At 36.6% G+C, this 23,602-nt stretch overlaps 1 protein-coding gene across 8 annotated transcripts in view; it reads right to left on the bottom strand.

Moving 5' to 3' along the window:
* Window positions 1–23,602, bottom strand: part of usp6nl (USP6 N-terminal like) — a 108,362-nt gene that overhangs the window by 40,490 nt on the left and 44,270 nt on the right. For 6 of the 8 annotated variants that reach the window (XM_087247089.1, XM_087247088.1, XM_087247086.1 and 3 more), the window contains one exon: window positions 887–960. In XM_087247089.1, the coding sequence (XP_087103215.1) occupies window positions 887–960 (74 nt within the window). 8 annotated transcript variants of the gene reach the window in all.

Here is a 23,602-nt window from a genome sequence, read left to right on the forward strand (position 1 = left end):
TTCTAAAAAGCCTGCCAAATTATTTTTCAAAACAAACCAGCATAAACCACTACAGTCAAGTAAGTCTTTAGACAAAAAAGAAAAACAGAAAACAAAAAAGTCAAAACAAAACTAAACATTCAACAAACAAATAAACAAACAAAACCCTTAAAAACAAACAGCCAAATTAGTTTTCGAAACAGAAAACAAAAGACTAGCTTTTGGCACAACAAAAAACATAATAAATATAAAAAATAAATAATAAAATAAATACTAAACAACACCCAAGTTAGTCTAGAAAACAAATATAAGAAAAAAATCTTAGTTAAAAAAAAATGAGTTAGATTAAAATAACAATCAAGATGTACTACAGCATGCAAGTTGTGCTCTCTGAGTCAAGAGTACAATCCCAGTGTAGGAGAGCTTATCACAATCCAATTAACACACACGTTACGGAATTACAGCCCCCTAATGAGAGCTCAGATTACACTCAATTTAGCCTATCAATTTACAAACCGGACACACATGAGAGACTTTATGGCGGAAAATAACGAGACCTTTTAAACGCCAAGGCACAATACTCTTAGAAAGATGACAAAGCCAAAGCTAACTTCATATTTATTACCACAAAATCATTACTATTGTATCTTTGAATCGAGACTTTGAGAACCCCTGGTTTAGGCACTGGTCCTGTTTTAAACATATTGATTTAGCAGCAGATTTGACACCAGATTTTTACCCTGCTCTGATTAGAATAGAGAATAATTGAGATGAAAACAAGAACAATTAATTGTGACATTTGCGGCTTGTGAAATATGACAAATCTGATTGGATGGGAAAAGGTATTACATCCAAGTGTTTTGGAAGGGTGTTTGCTCATAAATGAACATCAGCTGTCTTCTCTCACCTTATCATATTTGGCGAGTATCTCAGCTCGCTCCTGTTCCAACTTCACTGCAGCATCTTGCTCAGAATCAGACGCTGGAAAGAGAAACAGACACCAATTAGCTGCAATTTTCACCATCCACTGTGCGAATCCTCTCTAATAAGCCTGGCTTTCAGAAATTAAGATACAGGAATGGTGGACTTTTGTCCCCACATGGACACACACGCACACATTTTCTCTTTTCTATCTGCTCGAGCATAGCAACAAGTGGCTGTTCAAATAGGTCTGAGCCAGTCTGTGCCTCTCAAGGGCAAACTGCGTCATTCGCGGCTAAAGCAAACATTCTGAGGCTGCTTTTATAGGAAAGATTCAGAATCAATAGGGTCTCTATAAATTGCATGTCTACATGATGTACAGCGAATAATGTGGATGTGTTCTTTAGTTATTGTAAAAATGTGCACAATTGGAGGCAGAGTACTAAAAAAACATCAATTGAATGCATTCTTGATTTGACAAATATGAAGTCTGCTTCAGAAAACCAGCCAAAATGCGACGAGATGAAGAAAAGGGAGGATGATAGGAATTTAAAACACTTCTTGTAAAATAAATGGAAGTGGAATAATTCATGGGATGATGTTCATTAATTTTGAAGGTCAGATTACGTGTCTTTTTGCTTTGCGAGGGAGGTAAAGTAATAAAATTTAGATAAGAAGATAAAGCTAAAAATATGCAACTCCACATTTGTTCAAGAGCTTTTGGCACAGATATCTCCTGATTTCAGTCACAAACACAAAGAAATAACAACATTATGCAAGTATCATTAATAATCTGTACAGTTCATTCATCAGTCTAACTCTTGTCATGACTTCGTAACCCTATAAACCTGATGGCTATTTTGGGACACAAAGATGGGATTTGATGAAATGGAGTTCAAATGTAGTTCAAAACATTAGTCACGTGACTTCAATGATGAAAAAAGCCTTGGAGAGAAAGAACGACAGAAAAAAGCTGGCTACAAGGATAGTTCACTCCAAAATTAAACAATGTCATCATTTATTCATCCTCATCTTGTTTCAAACCTGTCTGCTGAACACAAAAGACAACATTTATGGCCATACAATGGAAATAACAGGTTATCAAAATTGAACCCCTTAACTGTCAAGGTCTCAGAAGTGGGATGCTTTTTGAACCATATTTATTAGCATTTTTAAAATTCTATATTTGTCTAAACCTGAACTTATGTTGACAAACTATATAGAATATCCATGTCATGTAAGATTGTGAAATCTTAGGGTGAGTGTCTTGGGGTCAATAAAATAAGGTCAGACTTTTCATTTTGCACAATGTCTTTAAAATCTCACATGTATAAATGAAAATAAATGTTAATACGAAAAAAAAAAAAAAATGCTTGGTTCCACACAATTCCTTCATGTTGTCCCAACACAATTTGATTAAGTTTACTTAAATGTTTTTACAAATTTAAGGGGTTTGAACATAAAACAATTATGTTGTCCCTCCAAAAACTTAAGAACAGTGTTGGTTAAACTCATATTACATAAGTAGATTGAAGTAATTTCTCTCCCAAAAATACACACTGCACATAAACACTCAAAATCAAATTGCAGTGTTTCATGAAATATATTTTAGTTTTATACAAACACAATTTCTTGTGTTGTCATTTTTTTCTAGAGCTCATTTTATTTTATTTCAGAGCTTCTCATTTGCTTTATTCAAAAAATCTACACTTTTTGTTTTTGTAATTATGATAGTTATTTGAGATTTATTTTGTCTTTTCAGCCACTTATTTCTCATTTCCAGAATATTTTATTAATTTGATGATGTCAATATATTACATACTTTATACATCTTGAATGCTTCAGCAATACTGTACAAAATGTCATGCCAATAAAGCAACCTGAACTTGAATGCGAGATAGAGAGAAGCAGATTTACTTGTCAGTGGGTGCACATGGCTCTGATATAGCATAAAAGTAAGAGAAATAGTGGATGTCTTAAATTTAACAGTGTTTTTTTTTTTTACTTTATCCCACTGAAAAGAAACAGTTTAAAGCAGTTTATTAATAAATAAAAGTATTGTCAAACATCTGATTATGCTTTGTTTGTTGCATAGTTACCATTTATGTGATGTGGGTAAAAGATGTGTTTTTGGCTACTAGGGCTGGGCGATATGACAAAAACGCAATCTTAAATAATTGTTTTCCATATTGAACGATAACTATATATATTCCGATATCAGTTGTAATGCTTCCAGATTTAAGAGTACCCCAACAACGACTGAAGCCACAAATTAGAGGGTCCAAATGGCATAACATATTTTCAGTGGGTGATGATATTTGGCCGCAGGAAATTCGGTGCATCTCTGATATCTCTAATATCAACACACTTTTAGATTTCCCTTGTTGCACATTTCTGCTATGTGATTGACTCTTAGATCAATATAGAGTAAAAAGTATATGATACATTTATTTTCAGTTAGGGCTGTGCGATTTGGGGAAAATATTGTGAGTTTTTTGACAGATATTGCAAATTTGATTTGTAGCTTTAGCACAATAATCTGTATTATAGCTTCTTATTACTAAAATGTAGTGAATGTGAACTGATCCGATATTAACTTATATTAGCAAACAACTGTGGAATTGTCATTTGCATGCTACTAGATTGAGTGTCACTGGCAATACTTTCAGTTTACTTTTTAGCAAGACGCTCCTCATATTGCTGCCTGTGGTGCTTTTTAGGTGCTGATTGTTGTATTTCCTCATGCTGTGGCAACATTTCTTCGACAGCTTTCTTCGAAGCTTGCACTTGTTCACTTTCCTGTTTGTTTGATTTTTTATTGTGGATGTTTCACATAGTTTGGTTGCGCAATTCTGATTGGGCAGAACGGAAGCGTGCTCACTCAATTGTCTAGGAAGACCGTCACACACAGGAGGCAGTCAAGCATTTGCTCTGGGTGGGGGAAGTAGCTTATCGTAAAATCTCAAGTCGCGATTGCTTTTCTATTTCAATTAATCGCACAGCCATATTTTCAGTAATAAAAAAAGCTTGTCTATTTCCCAAATCATGATTCATAAAAATCAACTTGTATAATTTAGCAATTACATTTGACCAATTTTTCACTATGTGCAAATATTTTTGTTAGCAATGCTCTTTTTTATTTCTGTTTTATACATCTAAAAACGGTGATTAATCCTATAAACTATATTATTAGCATTACATATATTAATATTTAGAAACACATTCTACTGTACACTAGTAATATTCCCAAGTTTTTAGAAAGCATGTCTGTGTTTATATGATATGACTGTAGCCTATTTAAGAATAGAATGGTAAAATACTTATGCATTTCATTTTTGGCCAATGCACAAAGCAGTTTTCTATATATTCACAATCTGAGAGAAGAGGTTTTTCAGTAAAAATAGACAGACGCTGTTGAGAAGGCTTAACTTTATCAAATCTTGGACATTTTCCTGTAGCAGAGCCAGAGCGAGATAAAAGAAAAGCATCTGTCTGAGGGCAATCCCTACCAGATCCCAGCCTTTACTTTGATGCTGTCTATAAAATGCAAAGTCGCACAATCAGATGGAAACATTCTCCCGTGAAAAGCTCTGTTGAGGGGATACTGATGTAGCTTTGGCTTTTCTGTGCTGTCGCTATTGTGCAAACACATCTATTTTTCACATGCAGCCGGCCAATGAAATTACAGCCATTGACGTGGAGCGGCCAATCGCTTCCTCTTCAGGAATTAGGTTAGCGCTGCCACTTCCTGTTTGGCTTGGCTCCCGCTCGGAGTGTATTTCGCAGGCAACACTTACTTACACAGGCTTCCACCAGCTTTCAGCCCTTGGGTCAAAGCCAGCCAGATTCTCGAAGCTGAATGAATAGGCTTTTAAAGCCAATGGAATTTTTATGGAAGGATAGTGTTTGCTTGTGCGTGAATGTGTGTGTGTGTGTGTGTGTGTGTAACAGATGCAAGTGGAGTGGATAAGTAAAGCACACGGTGTGGAAGAGATGCAATGAGACAAAATGAGAACATAAGAAGCCACAGAGTTTAATATTAGAGGACGTGAAGGGGCTTGAGATGGGGTGACAATAAATAGTGAAGATGAGAAGAGACAAAAAAAGATGAAAAGACACTGTGAGAGAAGAAGAAAGAATCTGACAGATGAAATGATGACAGAGAAACAGAAGAGACTGTGTGAGGAGAAAATACAGAAATACAAAAGACAGAAGAAATGCTCTTTTTACACCCTAGTCTGGATAAAACTATGGAACCATGAATGTCCATGATGTCATCCGCAAGTTTCTAATAAACACATATAAAGCTCAAAGTGGACAGAGCCAATATCACCGTCGTAGCAGCACAAGTGCTTGCTTGTATACTTAATTGATAATGTGTGTGCTAGACACATGCCTATATTCAATAATTCAATATATTGTGATAATTTACATGCACAATATTGATATCATGAGAACTTCAAAATACTCTGAACAACTATTTAGTATTTAAAATTTTACGCTGCTTTTAAAAATATTCACATTGTATTTGCAGTGTTAGCTAATAAGCTTCTGAAAGGTGCTGTAAGAAAGTTTTTGACTCTTCTAAAGCATAAAAATATCATATTATGTAGATATTTAAGAAACATGCTAAATCAACATTCTTGTTTATCAGAAAAACAATGCTGAAGTCAGATATTCTGCTTTGAAAATGTGTTTCCCGTGCTGCAACGCTGTCTTTGTTTTGGTAATTTTAACCGACGCCATGCCAGTTTAGCCAATTTTATTTCAGCTCCCCAGGTTGCCTTGGTGGAAAACTGGGTATTTCATTCATTTAGTCAGGTATGCTCCCAATGTGTGCGTCAGTGACCGAATTTGCACTGTCCAGTGGACTGTAGTAGCCTCAGAAATGAGACATATAGATAGAGTTCCACATGAGGTGGTTATTAATTAGCAAATAATATAAATTATTATGAACGCAAACATTAGATGAGCAGGTTACGTTGTGACCCTGTGTCCTAACAATGCGCTACTTATCGAGATTTGCAGTGATAGGCAATTTGGTTGTTTGCACCAGACAAAACACGACAGAAATTGAAATACAGCCATTCAGAAGCACAGAATAGTACAATCACTGCACTGCAACGAAATAGTAAGGTTTATAATCTAATAAATATATGTACATGCTGAATCACTGACATTTGTTGAGTCACAGTTCTAATGTTTAATTTCAACAGTATTTTATTTTCAAGAACATTTTATGCAATAAATGTTATGTAAAATGGCATTCAAACAAGCATTATAAGCATTTAGGACTGAAAAAAGCACTTGAGCAGTTAAACATTGTCAGTGTATCCTGTGTAAACAGAAACCGTTTCTAAAATATTAATTTCAGGTGTCGGTTGGACAAAAACTCCTTTCAAGATAGAATATATTCCTTCTATCACGTGCCATTGCTTTTATTTAGAACACAACTTAAACCAGCCTTAAAATCAGCATTTAGACTCGGAAGTCAGGCTTGCTCCTGTTGATGTCGTCAATCTGGCAACATGCACTTGCATGTGTTTTGAATCAATTCCTAGTTCAACCACTGGGTGTCAAACTTACATTCTACACCTTTAAAGGTTCCATTAAGTGTTTTGAAATTTGCTTTTTATCAGATGTATGACTTAATCTCAACTGGAAAAAATGTAGAAAGTGAGACAGAGTAGCTCCTCCCCTTTTGCAAAAACAGCCAATTTGTTTTTAACACAGCTCTGTCAGTGAGAGTGGTTAAGATCAAGTGCATGAAATGAAAAGCAAATGAGAAACGCCTTGAAAAGGGTGGGATACTAGTGAGCATTTGATTGGTCAGGATTTGATGAGAAACTGATTATGAGGTGACATGGAATAAATCGTTGATCGATATAGGCAGAAGTGACAAACTGCAAGCATTAGATGTTAATATTGTTTGAGATTTTCTAAACGCACATTTTTGTCACTGTTTTGGAGCGCACTAGCTAATACATATCTGTAAAACTAACAGACTGAAACTAACATCTAAAAAAAAAAAAAATTAATTTCATGGGACCTTTAATAGTTCAAACATGAACATCTTTACGTTAATCTGGCCTACTAAATGCTGAAATATTAAGTGAGAATTCAGTGACTATTTATACACTCTCAGAAATAAAGGTACATGAGCTGTCACTGGGGCAGTACCTTTTCAAAAGATACATATTTGTACCCAAAGAATCCACATTGGTACCTCAAAGAGGCATATTAGTACCGAAATGTACCTAAAAAGTACCTTAAAGGTACCACTATGAACCCTTTAGGGACTAATTTACCTTTTAAAAAGGTACTGCCCCAGTGACACCTCCTGTGCCTTTATTTCTGAGAGTGTAGGGCTATTGTGTGTTAACACTGTGCAGGAAGGCCCCAATAGTTGTCATGTGTGCTCTGGGAGTATTGTGATGTCCTGTAACCACAGAAGTCATTCAAAGCTCTTCCAAATTTTAGACTGGTGTAGGCTTCCGAAATTTTAATTCTAATTTTTCTTTGTAATGGAATAACTCAAGTTTTTTTTTTTTTTTTGGTTTTTCACAAAATAGACTTTTTGTTGAGCTGTCTTGGTGGTTTTCAAAAAAGCTGTTCTACTTGCATGGTATAATCATAGCTAAACTCCCCTCAAATTCAGAACAATGAAGACTGCATTACTTCTGAAGCATTTATAAACTGTTCCAGAATTCTGATTTCTACTGTACATGGCCGGTGGTCTTAAAGCTCTGAGGCTTCCATGGCATATTAGCATTCGCTCAGCACCATGTTTCAGCTCAACACTCTCGTTCATGCTCCATACATCAGTCTGACAGCTCATGCTGAGCGTATGTGAGCACAAGCATATTTAGAGATGAGCGAATGTTCTCTGTGGCCTCTGCGGCAGAGACGGCATGCACAGGAACGAGAAGCATTTCAATGCCTTCTTAATGGTCATTTGTCAGATTAACAGAGCTCATTTCAGTGAAGAAATCACAGCTCATCTTCCCAGACGATTTGTAGAGCTGAGCACAGACACTGGAATAAGCTGACTAGAAACGCAATTGGTTTGAATTATGAAAAGAGCAGCAGAAATGCTATGAAATAAGAAACCCAAAGTAGCACTTTGTTGATTTTTGCTTTTTTCTCTACTGAATGGCATGCCAAAAAATTGCAACAAATGCAGTATTGAAAAAGATAAGATGGATGATGTATTACTTCCACTGGGATTCTGAAGTGTATATGGATATTTTATTATCCCATGAGGCTACTGGAACAGTAAAGCTATCAGTTTGAAAAAAGCTGACAAACAAAGAAGGTAGAAAATTGTGAAAAATGCAGAATGCTTCTGTTAAACAACTTGTAAACTCTACAGTTACATATACATTACCTGACAAAATATGCTGTACAATGTCAATCTGACATCATTTCGGTCATCATATATTAAACACCCGTCATCTTCTCATCAGTGACATGCATGTAAACAGCCTCTGGGTCAATGCTTGTAAAGCTGCAATTATATATCTTGACAGGGCTCGAAATTAACCTTTTTGATTGGTAGCACCGCTGCTCCTAACCTAAAAAATTTAGGCGCATCAGCCAAAATTTAGTCGCACCCACCAATTATGAGCACCGTTACTACAAGTTTTATACAAACATATTTATTGTTTTTGAAATCAATACTAATCAAACTGACAAGCAAAAAAATATATATAAATATATGCAAGCGTGAGGAAAATATGTCTCAACGAAATCCCGTTATCACAAGAAAATACATTTTTATAACATAACTGAGTGAACATAGCATACACGGAGCGCTCACCGGCCCTGCACACACCGCTTGAATGAATCTGTTAACGGTATAACTCTGCTGTTCTCACTTTTGACTGTCGGATATTGCACTGATGCTTTTGACACATACTGTACCTTATTATATGCATACATGTTAACAGCAATACCGGTCTTTTTAGGAGTAGCGATGTTAGTTTACTCCGTTTGTGATGGTGTACGTGGTGTTAAATTTGACATATAGCTGCCCCTTGCACGGCGGACAGCATCTGGCGATTATATGAAGGATTAAACAGAAGCTCTTGTGCTAAATGTGGCAAACAGTTACCTGAAAATCCCATACCACAGACTTTTTATAGCGGACTTGAAGCCAATGGAAGTCTTCTACTCTTGGTAAAATGTAGATGGTGGATTAACATTCAGCACATGATCAGTATGTGTCATTATTTGTAACTAGATGGTTTCTAAAACTAAATCTGTCAGTGTTATGTGATCTTCATTCTCATCTTCAGCGCTTTACAATTTTTCGCGGTAGTAGCTCTCTCTGTCATCCGAAGCCAGAAGGCGCTGAGTGATTGACAGCTGATATTAACCAATCATTCGCGTTCAGTGCTAGAGCAGTGGTGGGCCAATAAGAAGAGCACGAAGGCGGGGCAAGCATTACGGACTAGAGTTTACTGCAGGAAGTTGACATGACAAGTGTTTTAAACCATTCCTGAGCGCTGCGTTTTGCTTTTCAAGTGCAGACAAAGAGCTTAGAGATGCATTCTGCGTAAATGTCTCCCGAATCCGCGCATGTGCTAAACATTTTGCAGTAAAAACTGGTTGCACACAACAATTTTAAGCACTCGCAGAAATGCTCCCAAATATATTTTAAGGTCGCATAGATAAAATTTCGGGCGAATATGCGACCAAAATGGTCGCAATTTCGAGCCCTGTCTTGAGGTAGTTCATTATGAGGCGATTTACCTTCTATGTGTGATTTGATTGGACAGGAATCACATAACTGATTTTTCTAATCACCATAGACAAGAATAAATAAAGTAGTTACTGCAGGTTGAAGGAAAGAAGTGGAGTAAAAGTACCAATACAGCACTGAAAATGTACTCAAGGGAAAGTAAAAGTGCACGTTTTTAAAACTACTTTGTAAATTACAATTCCTGAGAAAAACTACTCAATACAGTTACAGTTTGACTATTTGTCACTTGTGACTTTTAACTACTGACTGTGAGGCATGTGTTGCTATGATTTCTTTCTTACATTAGGATGTGAGAACATTAGACAAAGGGAAAAATATTTAGCTATAAATGAGATCAGTGATACAGAAGTTTGATGAATGTCAATTGCCTAATTACTACTAAAAACTAAAACACTAATGGCATGTTCACATGCTTTGCAAAGTGATGAAATAAGTTATAATATATAATATAGTATATAAATAATATTCAAATGTGAAAACCTATGATGTTGTACAATTCCAGTAGTCTGAGAGTCTTGTAGAGATGATATGATGTAAGAAAATCACACACACACATACACACACACACACACACACACACACACACACACACACACACACACACACACACACACACACACACACACACACACACACACACACACACACACAAAAACACATGTTCTTCTGTTCGTTCTTTCTCCTCAGCATCTTTGCCCTCACAGACAGCTCCACTCAGATTCAAGAGCGTCCAGTTTTCTGTCCTCCTCACACACACACTAATGCTGACACTGTCTGACACCATTTAACAAAGCCTCACACAGCTCTAAATGGAAGTCAGTGAGGTAGACATTCCCCTTCTATTTTTACCAGCACTTTAGGAACTTATTTCTAATGTTTCCCTCTAATAAAAACTCCTCCTCACTTCCTGCATGGCTTCACTCCTCTTTCTTTTGGTGCAAAAATAGGCAGAAGTTTCCTCAGACTGGTATTTTCAGTGGTGTGATGTCCGTGAATGGTTTGAATCTTTATGACTTGAACACACACACACACACACAAACACAACCGTGTACAAGCGTCTGTCATTACGACTCACTCACACACTCCTACATGGGCGGCTTCTGGCCACAAACAGGCATCATTCAAATCGCAGCCTCTGTATGTCAGCTACATGATTTAAAAGATGGATTGATCTGAATTCAAAAAGCTAAGTTTATGAAAATAATCGCAATCCTGGTTTTTAAAACTGAGGCTTTGGTGTATTACTTATCATGTCTAAGCAGCACGATATTTTGTTTCTGGGTTAAACATTAATATTTATAGTTTTTAAAATAAACAGAATAAAAAAACTGCTTATAAATGAATAAATAATTGTATTCATTTATTTTTGTATTGAAAGACAACCACATTTAAATTAAACAGCAGTTATTTATTCAATTCCGTTAAATTAAATTCAAATTCAAATCATGTGCCCGTTAAATGCTTTAAATGTTAAATGCACCTGCCAAGATCAGCAACAGAATTTAATATTTAATACATTAATATGTACATTTAATATAATAATTATTTAATTATGAATTTATTCATTCATTCATTTTCTTTTTGGCTTAGTCCCTTTATTGATCTAGGGTCGCCACAGCAGAATGAACCGCCAACTTATCCAGGATGTTTTTTACGCAGCGGATGCCCTTTCAGCCACAACCCATCTCTGGGAAACATACCCACACACCCATTCACACTCATACACTACAGACAATTTAGCCTACCCAATTCACCGGTACCGCATGTCTTTAGACTGTGGGGGAAACCATGCGAACGCAGGGAGAACATGCAAACTCCACACAGAAACGCCAACTGACCCAGCTGAGGCTCAAACCAGCGACCCTCTTGCTGTGAGGCGACAGCACTACCTTCTGCGCCACTGCATCGCTTTAATGATGAATTATTCATTTGTAATGTGATACTTTAGAATTTAACATTTAAATGCAGCAATGTGTTTGAAAAGGCCAAACTATCATTAAAACTCTGCAACTGTTAATGATATGCTATAAACCATGTTTAACTTTACATTTAAAACATGCATTTTTAAATATCATTCACATGTAACCAAACTTAAAGCCAGCTTACATTATCAAAAAAAGCCTAAAAAGCTTTAAATATTGTAACAAATGTATTGATCGCGCACACTGGGATGTTTATGACATGGAACTATTGCTGACTTTTAACACCTCATTACTTAACAAAAAGTAGGGGGGTCAAAATTAATTGTTTCTTTGAGACACCGCAATGCAGATGCGAACAATTCGGTTTCAGTTTAGTAATAATAATCGGTCATTATGTACTGACGTTATTTAAGAGCCATCTAATGTCACGGAGTGATTTTGGCTCAAGTGAAAATTGCTTAAATATGTATAATATTTAATATATCAATATATTTTGGCAATATGTACTCATATGGCATGCCAATACAGTGACTTGAATTGAATTTAGAGAGTTTATTTAGAGAGTTTATTGCCATATCAACTTCTCTAGCTATGTCATGGCAAATAGCAGACACAAAATACAAACTTTTATAAATATCACTTTTCCATAATAAAAGGTTTAAAACAATAAAAATGCATTAAAGGGCACCTAAGGTGAAAATCTACTTTTTAAGCTGTTTGGACAAACGTGTGTAGGTATAGTGTATAGACCGTCATATTGGGGTGATATAAACACACACAGTCCCTTTTTTTCAATTTAACAACATAAAAAAGGTGGACCAATTGGAGCTGTTTTTAGATCGACCGCAACTTGACGTAGGAGTGCGGTTCCCCCCGCCCACCAATATTGCTTGACAGGCGTGCATCACCAAATCCTCAGTTGTTGTTTCACGTCTGCCATTTTCAGCGTGTAAGTCAAAGTGATGTCACTAGAAGAACACCCTTACTCTATTTTTAGATGTAGGGGTCATTGGGCTCAACACAAGATCAACATTCACCGCATGATCACTCTAATCAGAATTATTGTTTGTAAGTTAGTTTATTTGTAGGTAGGTTAGCAAACATGTGTACTTTTCATTGAGTCTACCTTAAACTTCAGCCGTATGCATTTCTCGCCGTCACAGAAGCTCGCTGTGATCTTAACTAGGTGCAGCTGGAAAGTGCGAGCTTTCTGTCAGGGTACACACAACAGCGCTTCCAGCCGGCAGCTGTTTGCGGCGCCCAGCCACGATTCAGGACACTTCATAATTCTGCCGTGCCACAGAGCTCTATCTGAATAGTTTCATTTTAAATAACATGCAAATGTGTGCACAATGCTTTAGTGATTAAACTAACAAATATAAATGAACAATAATTGCTATTGATAGGCAAGTAAATATAGCAATAGGACTATTTCACTAACCTCCCTGACAATGCAAATGCCTCATAGGAATTTGCATGCAATATTTATGCCAAAAACAATCATTAAAATAACTGTTTTTTTTTTTTTTTTTTTTCGACAGACACCCATTACGAGTCAGTGCCGAAGACATTAGCATGCAGAGACTCATTATGCTTTCTGTTTCCATCTTTTTCACAGTGAAACTCCTATTTTCTCTCTCTCTCTCTCAGTCTCATCAGAGTGCAGTGGGTGACTGTAATGTCAGGCCTGATTGGTGACATGCTCATTTCCCGCCTGTTGTTCTCTCCTCTTGACTCATACATCATTTCATCCTTATTTTATCCTTAATGAAAGACAGGATGGAGTTGAGTTCCAAGGGCGCGCGCGGTCGAAAAACAAATCGAACGCTTGACAGATCAATCTCAAGCGGCTGCTGCTACGCTTCTACTGTGACACATTGGTTTCAAATGTAGATGTTGAGAAATAAAGATTATGGGACAAGAAAATAGAGTCTGCATCTGTTATGGCCTATTTGAACACACCCAGTTTCTGCCTTTTGCTCTAACTTTAATAAACAGATCAGGCTAATTGTTTATTATTTATTATTTTTATATTTATTGTGTTATTTATTAAATGTGATTATAAATATGCATCAAATTGTGGGAGAAATATATTAATGTTAATAATATTTTTATTATATTAACATTATTATTAAGTTATTATCTTTAACAAATAATTATTGTTCATTATTCATGTTTTACCAGGAATCATACTCAACTTGAGGGGGGAAATGTCATTTCATAGTGTTTTTATTACATGGATAATAATCATTTGCTGAATTGATATAAAATTAAGTGGCAAAGAAATCTGAATATTAATTTTGGAATTTAAAAACAGAAGAATAATATTAGTCTTATTGCTGTGGCTGGTAATTAAGTTATTAGCAATAAATAACTTCAGTTTTAAGACATTTAAATATCCAAATAGTATTGTTTTTATTATATGGTTGTTTCTTAGTGGTTGAAAATGTAAAGCAATTTACCTAAATCACAGTGAAAACTACACAAGCTTTTGTTAATCTAAGCTGATGTTGCTTCCTTAGTTAATGCTTAACAACACAGTATAATCATAATCTTATTATTATTTCAATAATTATAGTTAAAAACTAATGCATTTCAGTTGTAACTAAAAGTAACATAGTAACTGTAATAAATTTGTCTTGTTCTCAACATATTACTCCATTATCTGATGTTTACTAGTGAGACTTTATTGTAAAGTGTTACCTATTGTACTTTAAAATTATTTAGCAATTTAATTTGGTTGAAACATTTGTTAACTCTGAACATGTTTATTAAAAACAGTATCAAACTAAGTATATATTGTTTTGTTATAGTACCTGTTAAAGTCATTTCAACTTCAGCTTAGGTCAATATCGAAATAATCACATATGCCATGATAAAAGCTTCAGAAAACAATTGCAACAAGAAAATTAGATATCATAGGTTTCCCTATGTTGTTCATAAGAGATCAATCCAGGGTTCCCACTCTTTCATGAACAGCAGATTCAAGAAAGACTTAAAGTACAATTAATTTTAAAACAAGCACATTTGAAATTTACACCCCCAGCAAATGTAGCACCATGAAAGTCCTTACTTTACTAAACATTTCACTTAATCTTAATATTTATATCACAAGTGTCAGTAATGATGATATCTTGAATGTGTCACATTCAACGAATGTTACTAATATGTGTTAAATTCAATTATGCATTATTTCTCATATAGTTTTAGGGTGCTTTTACATCTGTAGATCAATTGTTTTGTTCCAAAACAGGGATTAAAATTGTTACAATGTTAAGGTCCGTGCACATCGAGACGGTTTCTGCTCACGTTTTCCGTCGATGTTCGTAACTATATAAAGGGCGTCAATGTGATCGTGCACACCAACACGCAAAACGGCAGGTGCAAAAGCAACATTTAAAAAAATGCCTCATGCTCGTTTTTTGTTTTGATGCGCCGCGTCAAAACCATCTCCACCCATCAGATCGCCACTTCAGCAGCACGGAGCTGCTGAAGTTACAGTAAACAGCACTTGGAGGAGCTCAAGCGCTAAACTGCCAAACCGAGCACACATTAAAGAAAAAGCCCAGAGGTGCGATTTTGCATACTCTTCTGGTTGACGCCAGTGAAAATCGCTTGGGTTTGAATACAGAAAAACGTCTCGTAAAACACTGATGATAAACTCAGACGAAAAGTGTCCAGGTGTGTAGGAGCCTTTACTCCCTGTGCGGTTTGCTTTCACATGGCAAAGTTTCTAAACGAACCAAAAATAGCTAAAACAAGTCACGTGCAAGTAAACTTTCATGCATGATAGGCTTTACATTAAACCAAGACTGCTGTTCAGTCAATTCGGTCAGTTCGAAAAAGCAGCTCTCGATAATAGTTCAGCATGCTTTCACTTTGTTATTTGACATTAAACACACATTTACCGGTATGAATGATGTAGCCTGGTTTGGTTGTATTGCTTACTCACTACAATAAATCAGCTCCAGAGTTCATTTAAACTAGCCGAAGCCACCTCATTCAGGCAATCTTGGACCGATTGATTGTTTGCCATGGATCCGTGCACGATTGCTGGATTCACATATGCCAAACGAACCACACTAACAAAGGAATTATGCCAGGTTCTGAAACAAAAGTCTTAAATTTAAAATAAGTATTTTTTCTTTTTTAACTGCTAAGATAACACCAATATATATAAGTTGAAGTATGAATTATTAGAACCACCCCCATCCCTCCACCTCCGACCCCACCCACCCCCACCCCCCTCCCCCTCCCTTTTTTATTTCTTTTTTAAATATTTCCCAAACCATGTTTTTCACAGTATGTCTGATAATATTTTTTTTCTCCTGAATGAAGTCTTATTTGTTTTATCTTGGCTAAAATAAAAGCAGTTTGAAAATTGTTTAAAAACCATTTTAAGGACAAAATTATTAGCCCCTTTAAGCAATTTGTTTTTCAATAGTCTACAGAACAAACCACTGTTATTCAATAACTTGCCTAAATACTCTAACCTGTCTAGTTAACCTAATTAACTAGTTAAGCCTTTACATGTCACTTTAAGCTGTATAGAAGAGTCTTGAAAAATATCTAGTCAAATATTATTTCATCATGTCATCATGGCAAAGATAAAACAAATCAGTTATTAGAAATGAGTTGTTAAAACTATTAAGTTTAGAAATGTGTTGAAAAAATATTCTCTCCATTAAACAGAAACTAGGGGGGGCGGGGGGATAAACGGGGCTAGTAATTGAGGGGGGCTAATAGTTCTGACTTTAACTGTATATCAACTTAAGCACATACAATGAAATAAAGAAATAAAAATAAAAAACATACCAACAGATAAAATCTTAAATAATAATGTGGCATAACAAAAACTGGAATTATACTAACTGTGTTGCACAATACACTCTACTTTAAAGGGTCACGAAACACCAAAACACATTTTTTGAGCTGTTGACAGTGGTATATGTGTCCCACACTGCTAAAAACACTATTAGGACACCTATATTTCACTAAAAAGTGTAAATTAGTTGTTTTTGCGTTATTTCAAGCAAATTCGTACTTCCTGTTTGAAGCGAATTTTTGAAGCTGCGTCACGGCCATGACATAATAGCGTGTATTCCAGCGTGCAGACTGGGCGTCTGTGCCAGAGTGTGTCTTATTACGTCTTACAGTGTGATGCATTAATGCATGAGTAAGGCTTGGTTCAAACCAATCAGCGCGCTCTATTCTGCAACTTCATTAATATTCATTAGTGTCACTGTTTACACCAGAGACGCCACGTTGTGTTGGCAAAACAAGCGTGGAGTGTTGCTTTTATAGTTTGCTGCCATTAAGTTTCGTTTTCATTTTCTCTCTGTGAGAGCTCAGACTCACGTGTGGATTACAGTGTACGCGACGCTCGACAACAATAACTCGCGTGTCTAAGGAGGATTATTGTTTACCTGAGAGCTGTTCTCATCTGCAAACGCTGAAATCTGGATTTGCTTGTAGTCTTCTCTTCATAAAGACGCGGCTCTAGTTGCTGGTGATTGTCCTGTCTCTACAGATTTGGTAAGTGAGCGACCAGTGCTCTTTGTTTATTCAGTTTGTTCGTATCGAATTAAGTTAACTATTGCACTGAGTGCAAACTTGTTAGCACCGCATTTTGTGACCGGAATAACACACGCGGCTTTCTGACGCTACCTGCCGTGTGCATCTAAGTTTCCGGGAATTGCGGAGCTTTTTTTCTCTCATTCGCCATGCGGTATCAAACATTGCATGAAAAATACACGCTTAGAGCAGATCCTCGAATCAAATATCGCGTTTGTCGCGAGGGGCATGAATGAATTCCCTGAATGAAAGAGCCAAACTGCAGTTAAAGTCCAACATTTAATAATCTGGCAAATAATTCAACTACAGATGTACATGTAGGTTAAACACAATGACTGTAAAAAATACACCATCACTTTCTCGTGTGAGTATTTTGACTGAAACTCGCGCGTGCCCAAATAGACACTCCCACACCATCCCACTTTAGTTCCTCCGACACTCCCCCCTAAACAGAGCTGGACACGCCCGCTTTTCTGACTTTTTCCGAAGTAGAGGTGTGAAAACACCCTGCTGAAACGAGGGGGTTTCATGGCCCTTTAAACTTAGGAAAGAAAAAGGAATCAATTTGCAGGAACAAGGACTTGGTCTATTATTGCCAATAAAACATGTTCTCAGACTTTTTTCCTAAATGGGTCCCAAATGTTCTTAAACTGGTGAGATGAACATCAAGACAGTCCAACTTTTTTTCCAACTTTAAGAAGAGGACATCACGGATCCACTGTGTTGTGGCTGGGGGTTTTTGATCCTTGCACCTAAAGCCTGGTTTATACTTCTGCGTCAAGTGACCGGCGCGTAGCTGTGCATTTATACTTCTGCGTGCTGTCTCTTGTCTCTTGTCTCTGTGCTGTCGAGTTTCTTCGCTGGAACACTTCCTAAATGTACAAGTGGCTCAAACTTGCTCATTTTGAGGCAAGAACCGGCGGATGTGCAACAACTTTAACCATGGGATAAACACATAACAAAACTTTCCATCCGGAGCTCCTTCACGGGACTCCACACTTGTAAACAATCGCTCCATCGGGCTCGCACCATCCGCGCGGCTCTCGGTCCCGCCCAGACTTGTCAGCGCTACCAAGCCGACCAATCACAGAGCTTGTGCTACGCATCGTTGCGACGTGTAGTTCCACTTTTTGAGAGGTGCACGTCAGCGACGCTGACGACTACGGCGTAGGGCTATGCGTCAACACCGTAGCATACGCGTGCGTTTGACGCAGAAGTATGAATCAGCCTTAAGCATTATTAGTCGTCTGGCCGGGAGCACAATAAAAAGCTACACAATCAGATTGTATATTTGCAAGATTATATGACATGGGAAAAATCCAAAAAAATGGCAATCAGTGGGCAAGGGGAGATAGATATTCCCAAAAAACAAATATAGTTTTAAAAATAGGTTCCTAGAAGCAGTTAAGCTTTATGCAAGACCAAAACATATGTGTGTGAGTGGCTGGGGTGGAATTGCAGTAATCACAAGCAGGATCTATATACTGAAAGTGCTTTAAGACCTTTAGGTTTGTGAAAATCGAGTACTTGTAATAAGCGTGAGAATCAAATGTGCTATTTGTTGGTTCATCCAACACCGATAAACTAATTATGTAACAAATATTGAACTTAAAGTTGCACATCTGTGAAATAAACATAAGTTTAAATGTAATGATGCCACTGAGCTGTAAACAAACAAACAAAAACTAATAAAAAATACCTTCAGATCTTACCCGGCTCAATCTCTCCATCATCTGAGTTGTAATTCCGAGTTTTGTTCTGCATGAGTGTGCTGAACACACAGTTACTCACATGCGTATCAGTTTTCTTTACTCGCCATGCTAAAGTCAACTCTCAGTGGCTCTTAAACTAAAGAAATCCATATGTATCGTTTGGAGGGAAACACGATGAGACAGAGAGGGAAAGAAAGAAGGGAAAAGTGACAGATATTGAGAAAAGAAAAAGCAATGGTGGTGAAAGATGACAGCAAGGAGGACAGAAGCAATGAGACGCGTTCTGACAATGCGGCTGTTTGTTTACTTCAGAGAGACGTCACACTTCAGACCCACACTCTACATACCAGACTGACTAACAAACAAGAGCTCTATTCACACACACACACTTTTACAGCCATCTTTGTGAGGACTTCCCTCAGACACAAAGCATTTTATACTGTGCAAACTGTATATTGGTATTAGACAAACAGGCAGTAAATGGAGAAGAAAAAATGAAAGATTTATGTAATGTGAAGTCTGATGTTTGAGAAAGTTTAAGGGATCTCTAACTTTATCAATTCTTTCATTTTTTTACTGAACTGTACCATAAAAGGTCCTATGATGTGACAAAGTAAAAATTAAGACAAAAAACTGTTAAAATTATACAAATAGCATGAGATAATGGTTCCAAGAAAAGTGTAATATATCCATAATTAGGAGACAAAAACCTAACATGCACTTTATGGGATGTTTAGTAGGCTACAGTCACATGAATGTAAATGGGTTCCTTCAATCTGTCAGGTTCCAGTAAAGGGAAAAAGGAGCGAGGACCCAAGCGCAGAGTAGATAGGATTTTATTAAATAATAAAAATAAAATAAAATGCAAAATAAACAACCCGAGGGGGAAAACGCTAATAAAACAAATAAACAAACAAACTTGACTGGGCAGGCACGACAGAAAAGGCTGGACACAGCAGGACAGGTAAAGATGGACAACATGTGATCCCGAACTCGCACAGGACAGCAGACATAAGGGGTTTATAAACTATAGGAAATTAACACAAAAACAGATGAACATAATTAACTAATAATGGGTTAACAAGGAGGGTGGGACTAGACAATAGACGGGAGAGCACATGACACAGAGAGACAACACAAGCCATGCGCTCACATAACACAGGACAAGAACATGCAGCCAATGAGAGAACTCATTAACCGCATGTTCATGACAACACAAACTCAACACTGAAGCACACGACAAAAGCATGTGACCACAATGTAAACACCGAGCCACGTGCTTTGACAAAAGACGCAAGACACGAGCACACGATAGATAAACACCTTACCGTGCGCTCACACATAAGCAACGCGCATGCTTCATCTCAGCGCCAACCAAAACTGAAACCAACTAGATGGAGGCGCCGAGAATAAAGCAGCGCGATGCTGACAGAACAAACACTAGTACAAGAGCGAGCGCGTCTGAAGGACGCAGAGCGTGCGCGGCCACATCAAGTGGCAGTGCGCACACTGCATACACCCACGACGGCGCGCGCACACAGAGACAGAAACAGGACCAGACATGAGTAGTGTCAGAGCTCTGCCACCAAAACAAGAATTTACAAGACCAAAGTGGCAGAACCCTGACACAATCAGTGTTGGGCAAGCTATACTTGAAAAATGTAGTGAGCTAAGCAATTAGCTACTCAACTTAAAATGTAGCTTAACTGCATTATAAGCTACTCTCTGGGAAATGTAGCAAGCTAAGCTAAAAGCTACTCGGAAAAAGTAGTGTAGCTACATCTAAGCATTTTTTTTTTTATTCTAAGCATTTTTTCTTTTAATCGAAGCAACTTAATTCCAAGTCAATCATATCTTAGTGATCAATAAAACGGTTGATTAAACTGAATGTATAAACAAAACAATATTTTCACTTGATTTAAGGATTTACGATATTTATTGAAGGAAAACATACGATTGTTCCAATATCGTGCATCCTTAATGTGTAGCATAACCCAATTAAGTGTTGGTTGTTACCAACTTAGTGGTACCAATGCCAGCGCTACCTAATGTTAGTCTGAAGCTCTGGAATAGTAAAGTCTCCATCAGATCCACATAGTAATGAATATTATGAACACAGACACACTACTTGGCTCACGTAATATTTTCTAACAACTAGTGTGTACGGCATGGAAAAAATAGAAATATAAAGTGTGTGTGACACATTATTCTCATTATTCGTACTGTCACCATTTGTCTTATGTATCTATTTAAAGTTCCACTAAGCAACCGCAGGAGAAACATCTGAGAACGACTAGAATGAGCTCTATCTGAGGCTCTCATTAACGCTTTCTTTGAACACTGGTCCTCTGAGATGAAAACATATTTTAGCTTTTGGCTATATCACCATATTTAAATAACTGATTGAGTTTTCCTTGTAGCGGAAAAAAGTGATGTAAGAGGAACAAAAAATTAAAAAACAGTCAGAATATAAAAAGGAACATATAAAGAGAGAGGAACCATAAATAGAAAAGGATGAGGAAAGCAGCGAATGAATTATTTACCTCTGCGTATCCTCATGTTACACCACTGACCTGACACCCTATCAACCAATCAGTGGAAAGAACCAGCCTCTTCCACGCAAGAGCAGCCAATCAAATTGTCAACTATTTGATGTCATTGTGTTGGGAAGGTTACTATTGAAATGAAAAAAAAAAGATTACAGATTTAAAATATAACATTGTTAATCTGTATTGTATTAATTTGACTTTTATTATAAATGTTTATATAACATTAGATTATTATTATTTTATATATAGCATTTCCAACAAATGTTTTTAACAGTTTAAATGTTTTAAATGCTTTTAACAGTTGATTATTTCCTGAACATTTAAACCAGGCGTTTATTTCCCAAACAATTAATCGGTTAAGTTTAAAGTAGCACTCAACACTAATTACTTTCAGACTATCAATAGCCACTTTAATTGAAATTATAACCAGTTTTAAAACTATAGCCACTCCAAAATCAGACCCTCTCCTGTATTACTTTAAAAGAAAGCATCTTCATTATTACTTTGAGGTAGGAATGGGCGATTTGGCCTAAAATCAAAATTTTGATTTTACATGTTCAGTTTAACTTTAAAATGTTCAACTGAACATTTTAACTCGTTTACGATTAATGAACAAATATTTTATTTATTTATTTAACAAGTTTTCTACAAAGTCAGAGATTTTTGAATGTAGGGTGCATTACTTGATTTTAAAATGAAGGAAACACACACTATCTATAATCTTTTATTTATTGAACATTCACGTTGAATAAATAAAATTAAAACACACATTCAGGGCTGATAGTGGAAAAAATTCCTGAGCCTGAACTTTTTTTTCCTTGCCCCTGAGGTGAGTAGGGGTGGGGGTACTATGTATGCAACGCACTTTTAACACATAACTTGTGGGCCCCTGGGCCCAAATATATTAACTGCCTATGTGTAACCCTGATCATCATTATTGTCAAGTGGCTCTTTTTAGACACATGCCAGTAATGTCAGTGACACATGCCAGTCTGTGACATGTGCCAGTAGGTGTCAGTATAAGCACGTTATAAGCACATTAATCTTATAAGTCTCTTTGCTTTAATATTTAAAAATCATTAGGCAAATGACACCTGTTATCTTACATGCATATATGTTATGAGTTTTCAACATGCATTTTATTATAACTTTTTAAAGGATATTATTTAAAATACCTTAAAATGAAAATAAGTTAAATAATAAAATAAATGAATGAATTAAAAACATAGAAAAGTCCATATTGTAGGGAACAAAGGAACTGCCAGGATGCAATAATATACAGTACAACAGATAAGTGTAACCCCTCCCATACATAAGCATGCCACAATAAATTTGACTGACATGTACTGTCAAATTACTATATTACGTACGGAAGTATGACTACGAATACATAAAATAAATGCGTTTAAATTAAAACATCGTGGAGTAGCTCAGCAAATAAACTAACTTGCGACGCGATAAATTAGGTTAAAAGTCGCGTAATGATTAAATATGGTTTTGCTCGTGTTAATTAATGTCATAAGCTTCGCCGGGTGTCGATGTCACTGCAGTGACATGCAGCGCGACACTCTGAGTGACACAGGTCACTACACATGCCACTAGTGAGTGACACATGACAGTGGAAAAACGGACGTGCCACCGGAAGTGTCACTACACTCAGTGGCATGTGCCAGTGTCATCTGTACGTCAAATGTCGTGTCACTCCATGTTAAAACTGCTACTGTGAATCCGCGTTCAAGCGCACACAATAAGCTAAAACTCGCCCCAAGCACCGGCAAAAACAAATAACAATGAATGTGTCGAGGAAAGAGTAAGGACATATCTTATTATTTATTAATAAACTTATTCTGAGTCAGTGTCGCAAAGATCCTGACTGGCAATCTCCTCTTGGACTCGCCTTTAGAAAGAAATTCATCTTTACGGATTACATGAAGGAGTTTTTTTGTTTTCGATTTGTTTTATTTCGTTAAGTAATAATTTAAAGCTTTCTATAAATATATTTATTATGTCTGTGAGGCATATACATTTTGCTTCATTTTGTTAAGCGCTCCTGTTCAAAAACCAGACGACAGAAAGCGCATAATTTTGGTTTTCTTTATTTTATAAAAACGCTGTAACGTTTTTTGATGTATTACTCGTACTTTGTGAGCAAAAATGACGGATAACTTTAAATTGCTCCCA

This window comes from Danio rerio, chromosome 4, assembly GCF_052040795.2.
Source record: "Danio rerio strain M-AB ecotype USA chromosome 4, GRCz13ab, whole genome shotgun sequence".
NCBI classification, from domain to species: domain Eukaryota; kingdom Metazoa; phylum Chordata; class Actinopteri; order Cypriniformes; family Danionidae; genus Danio; species Danio rerio.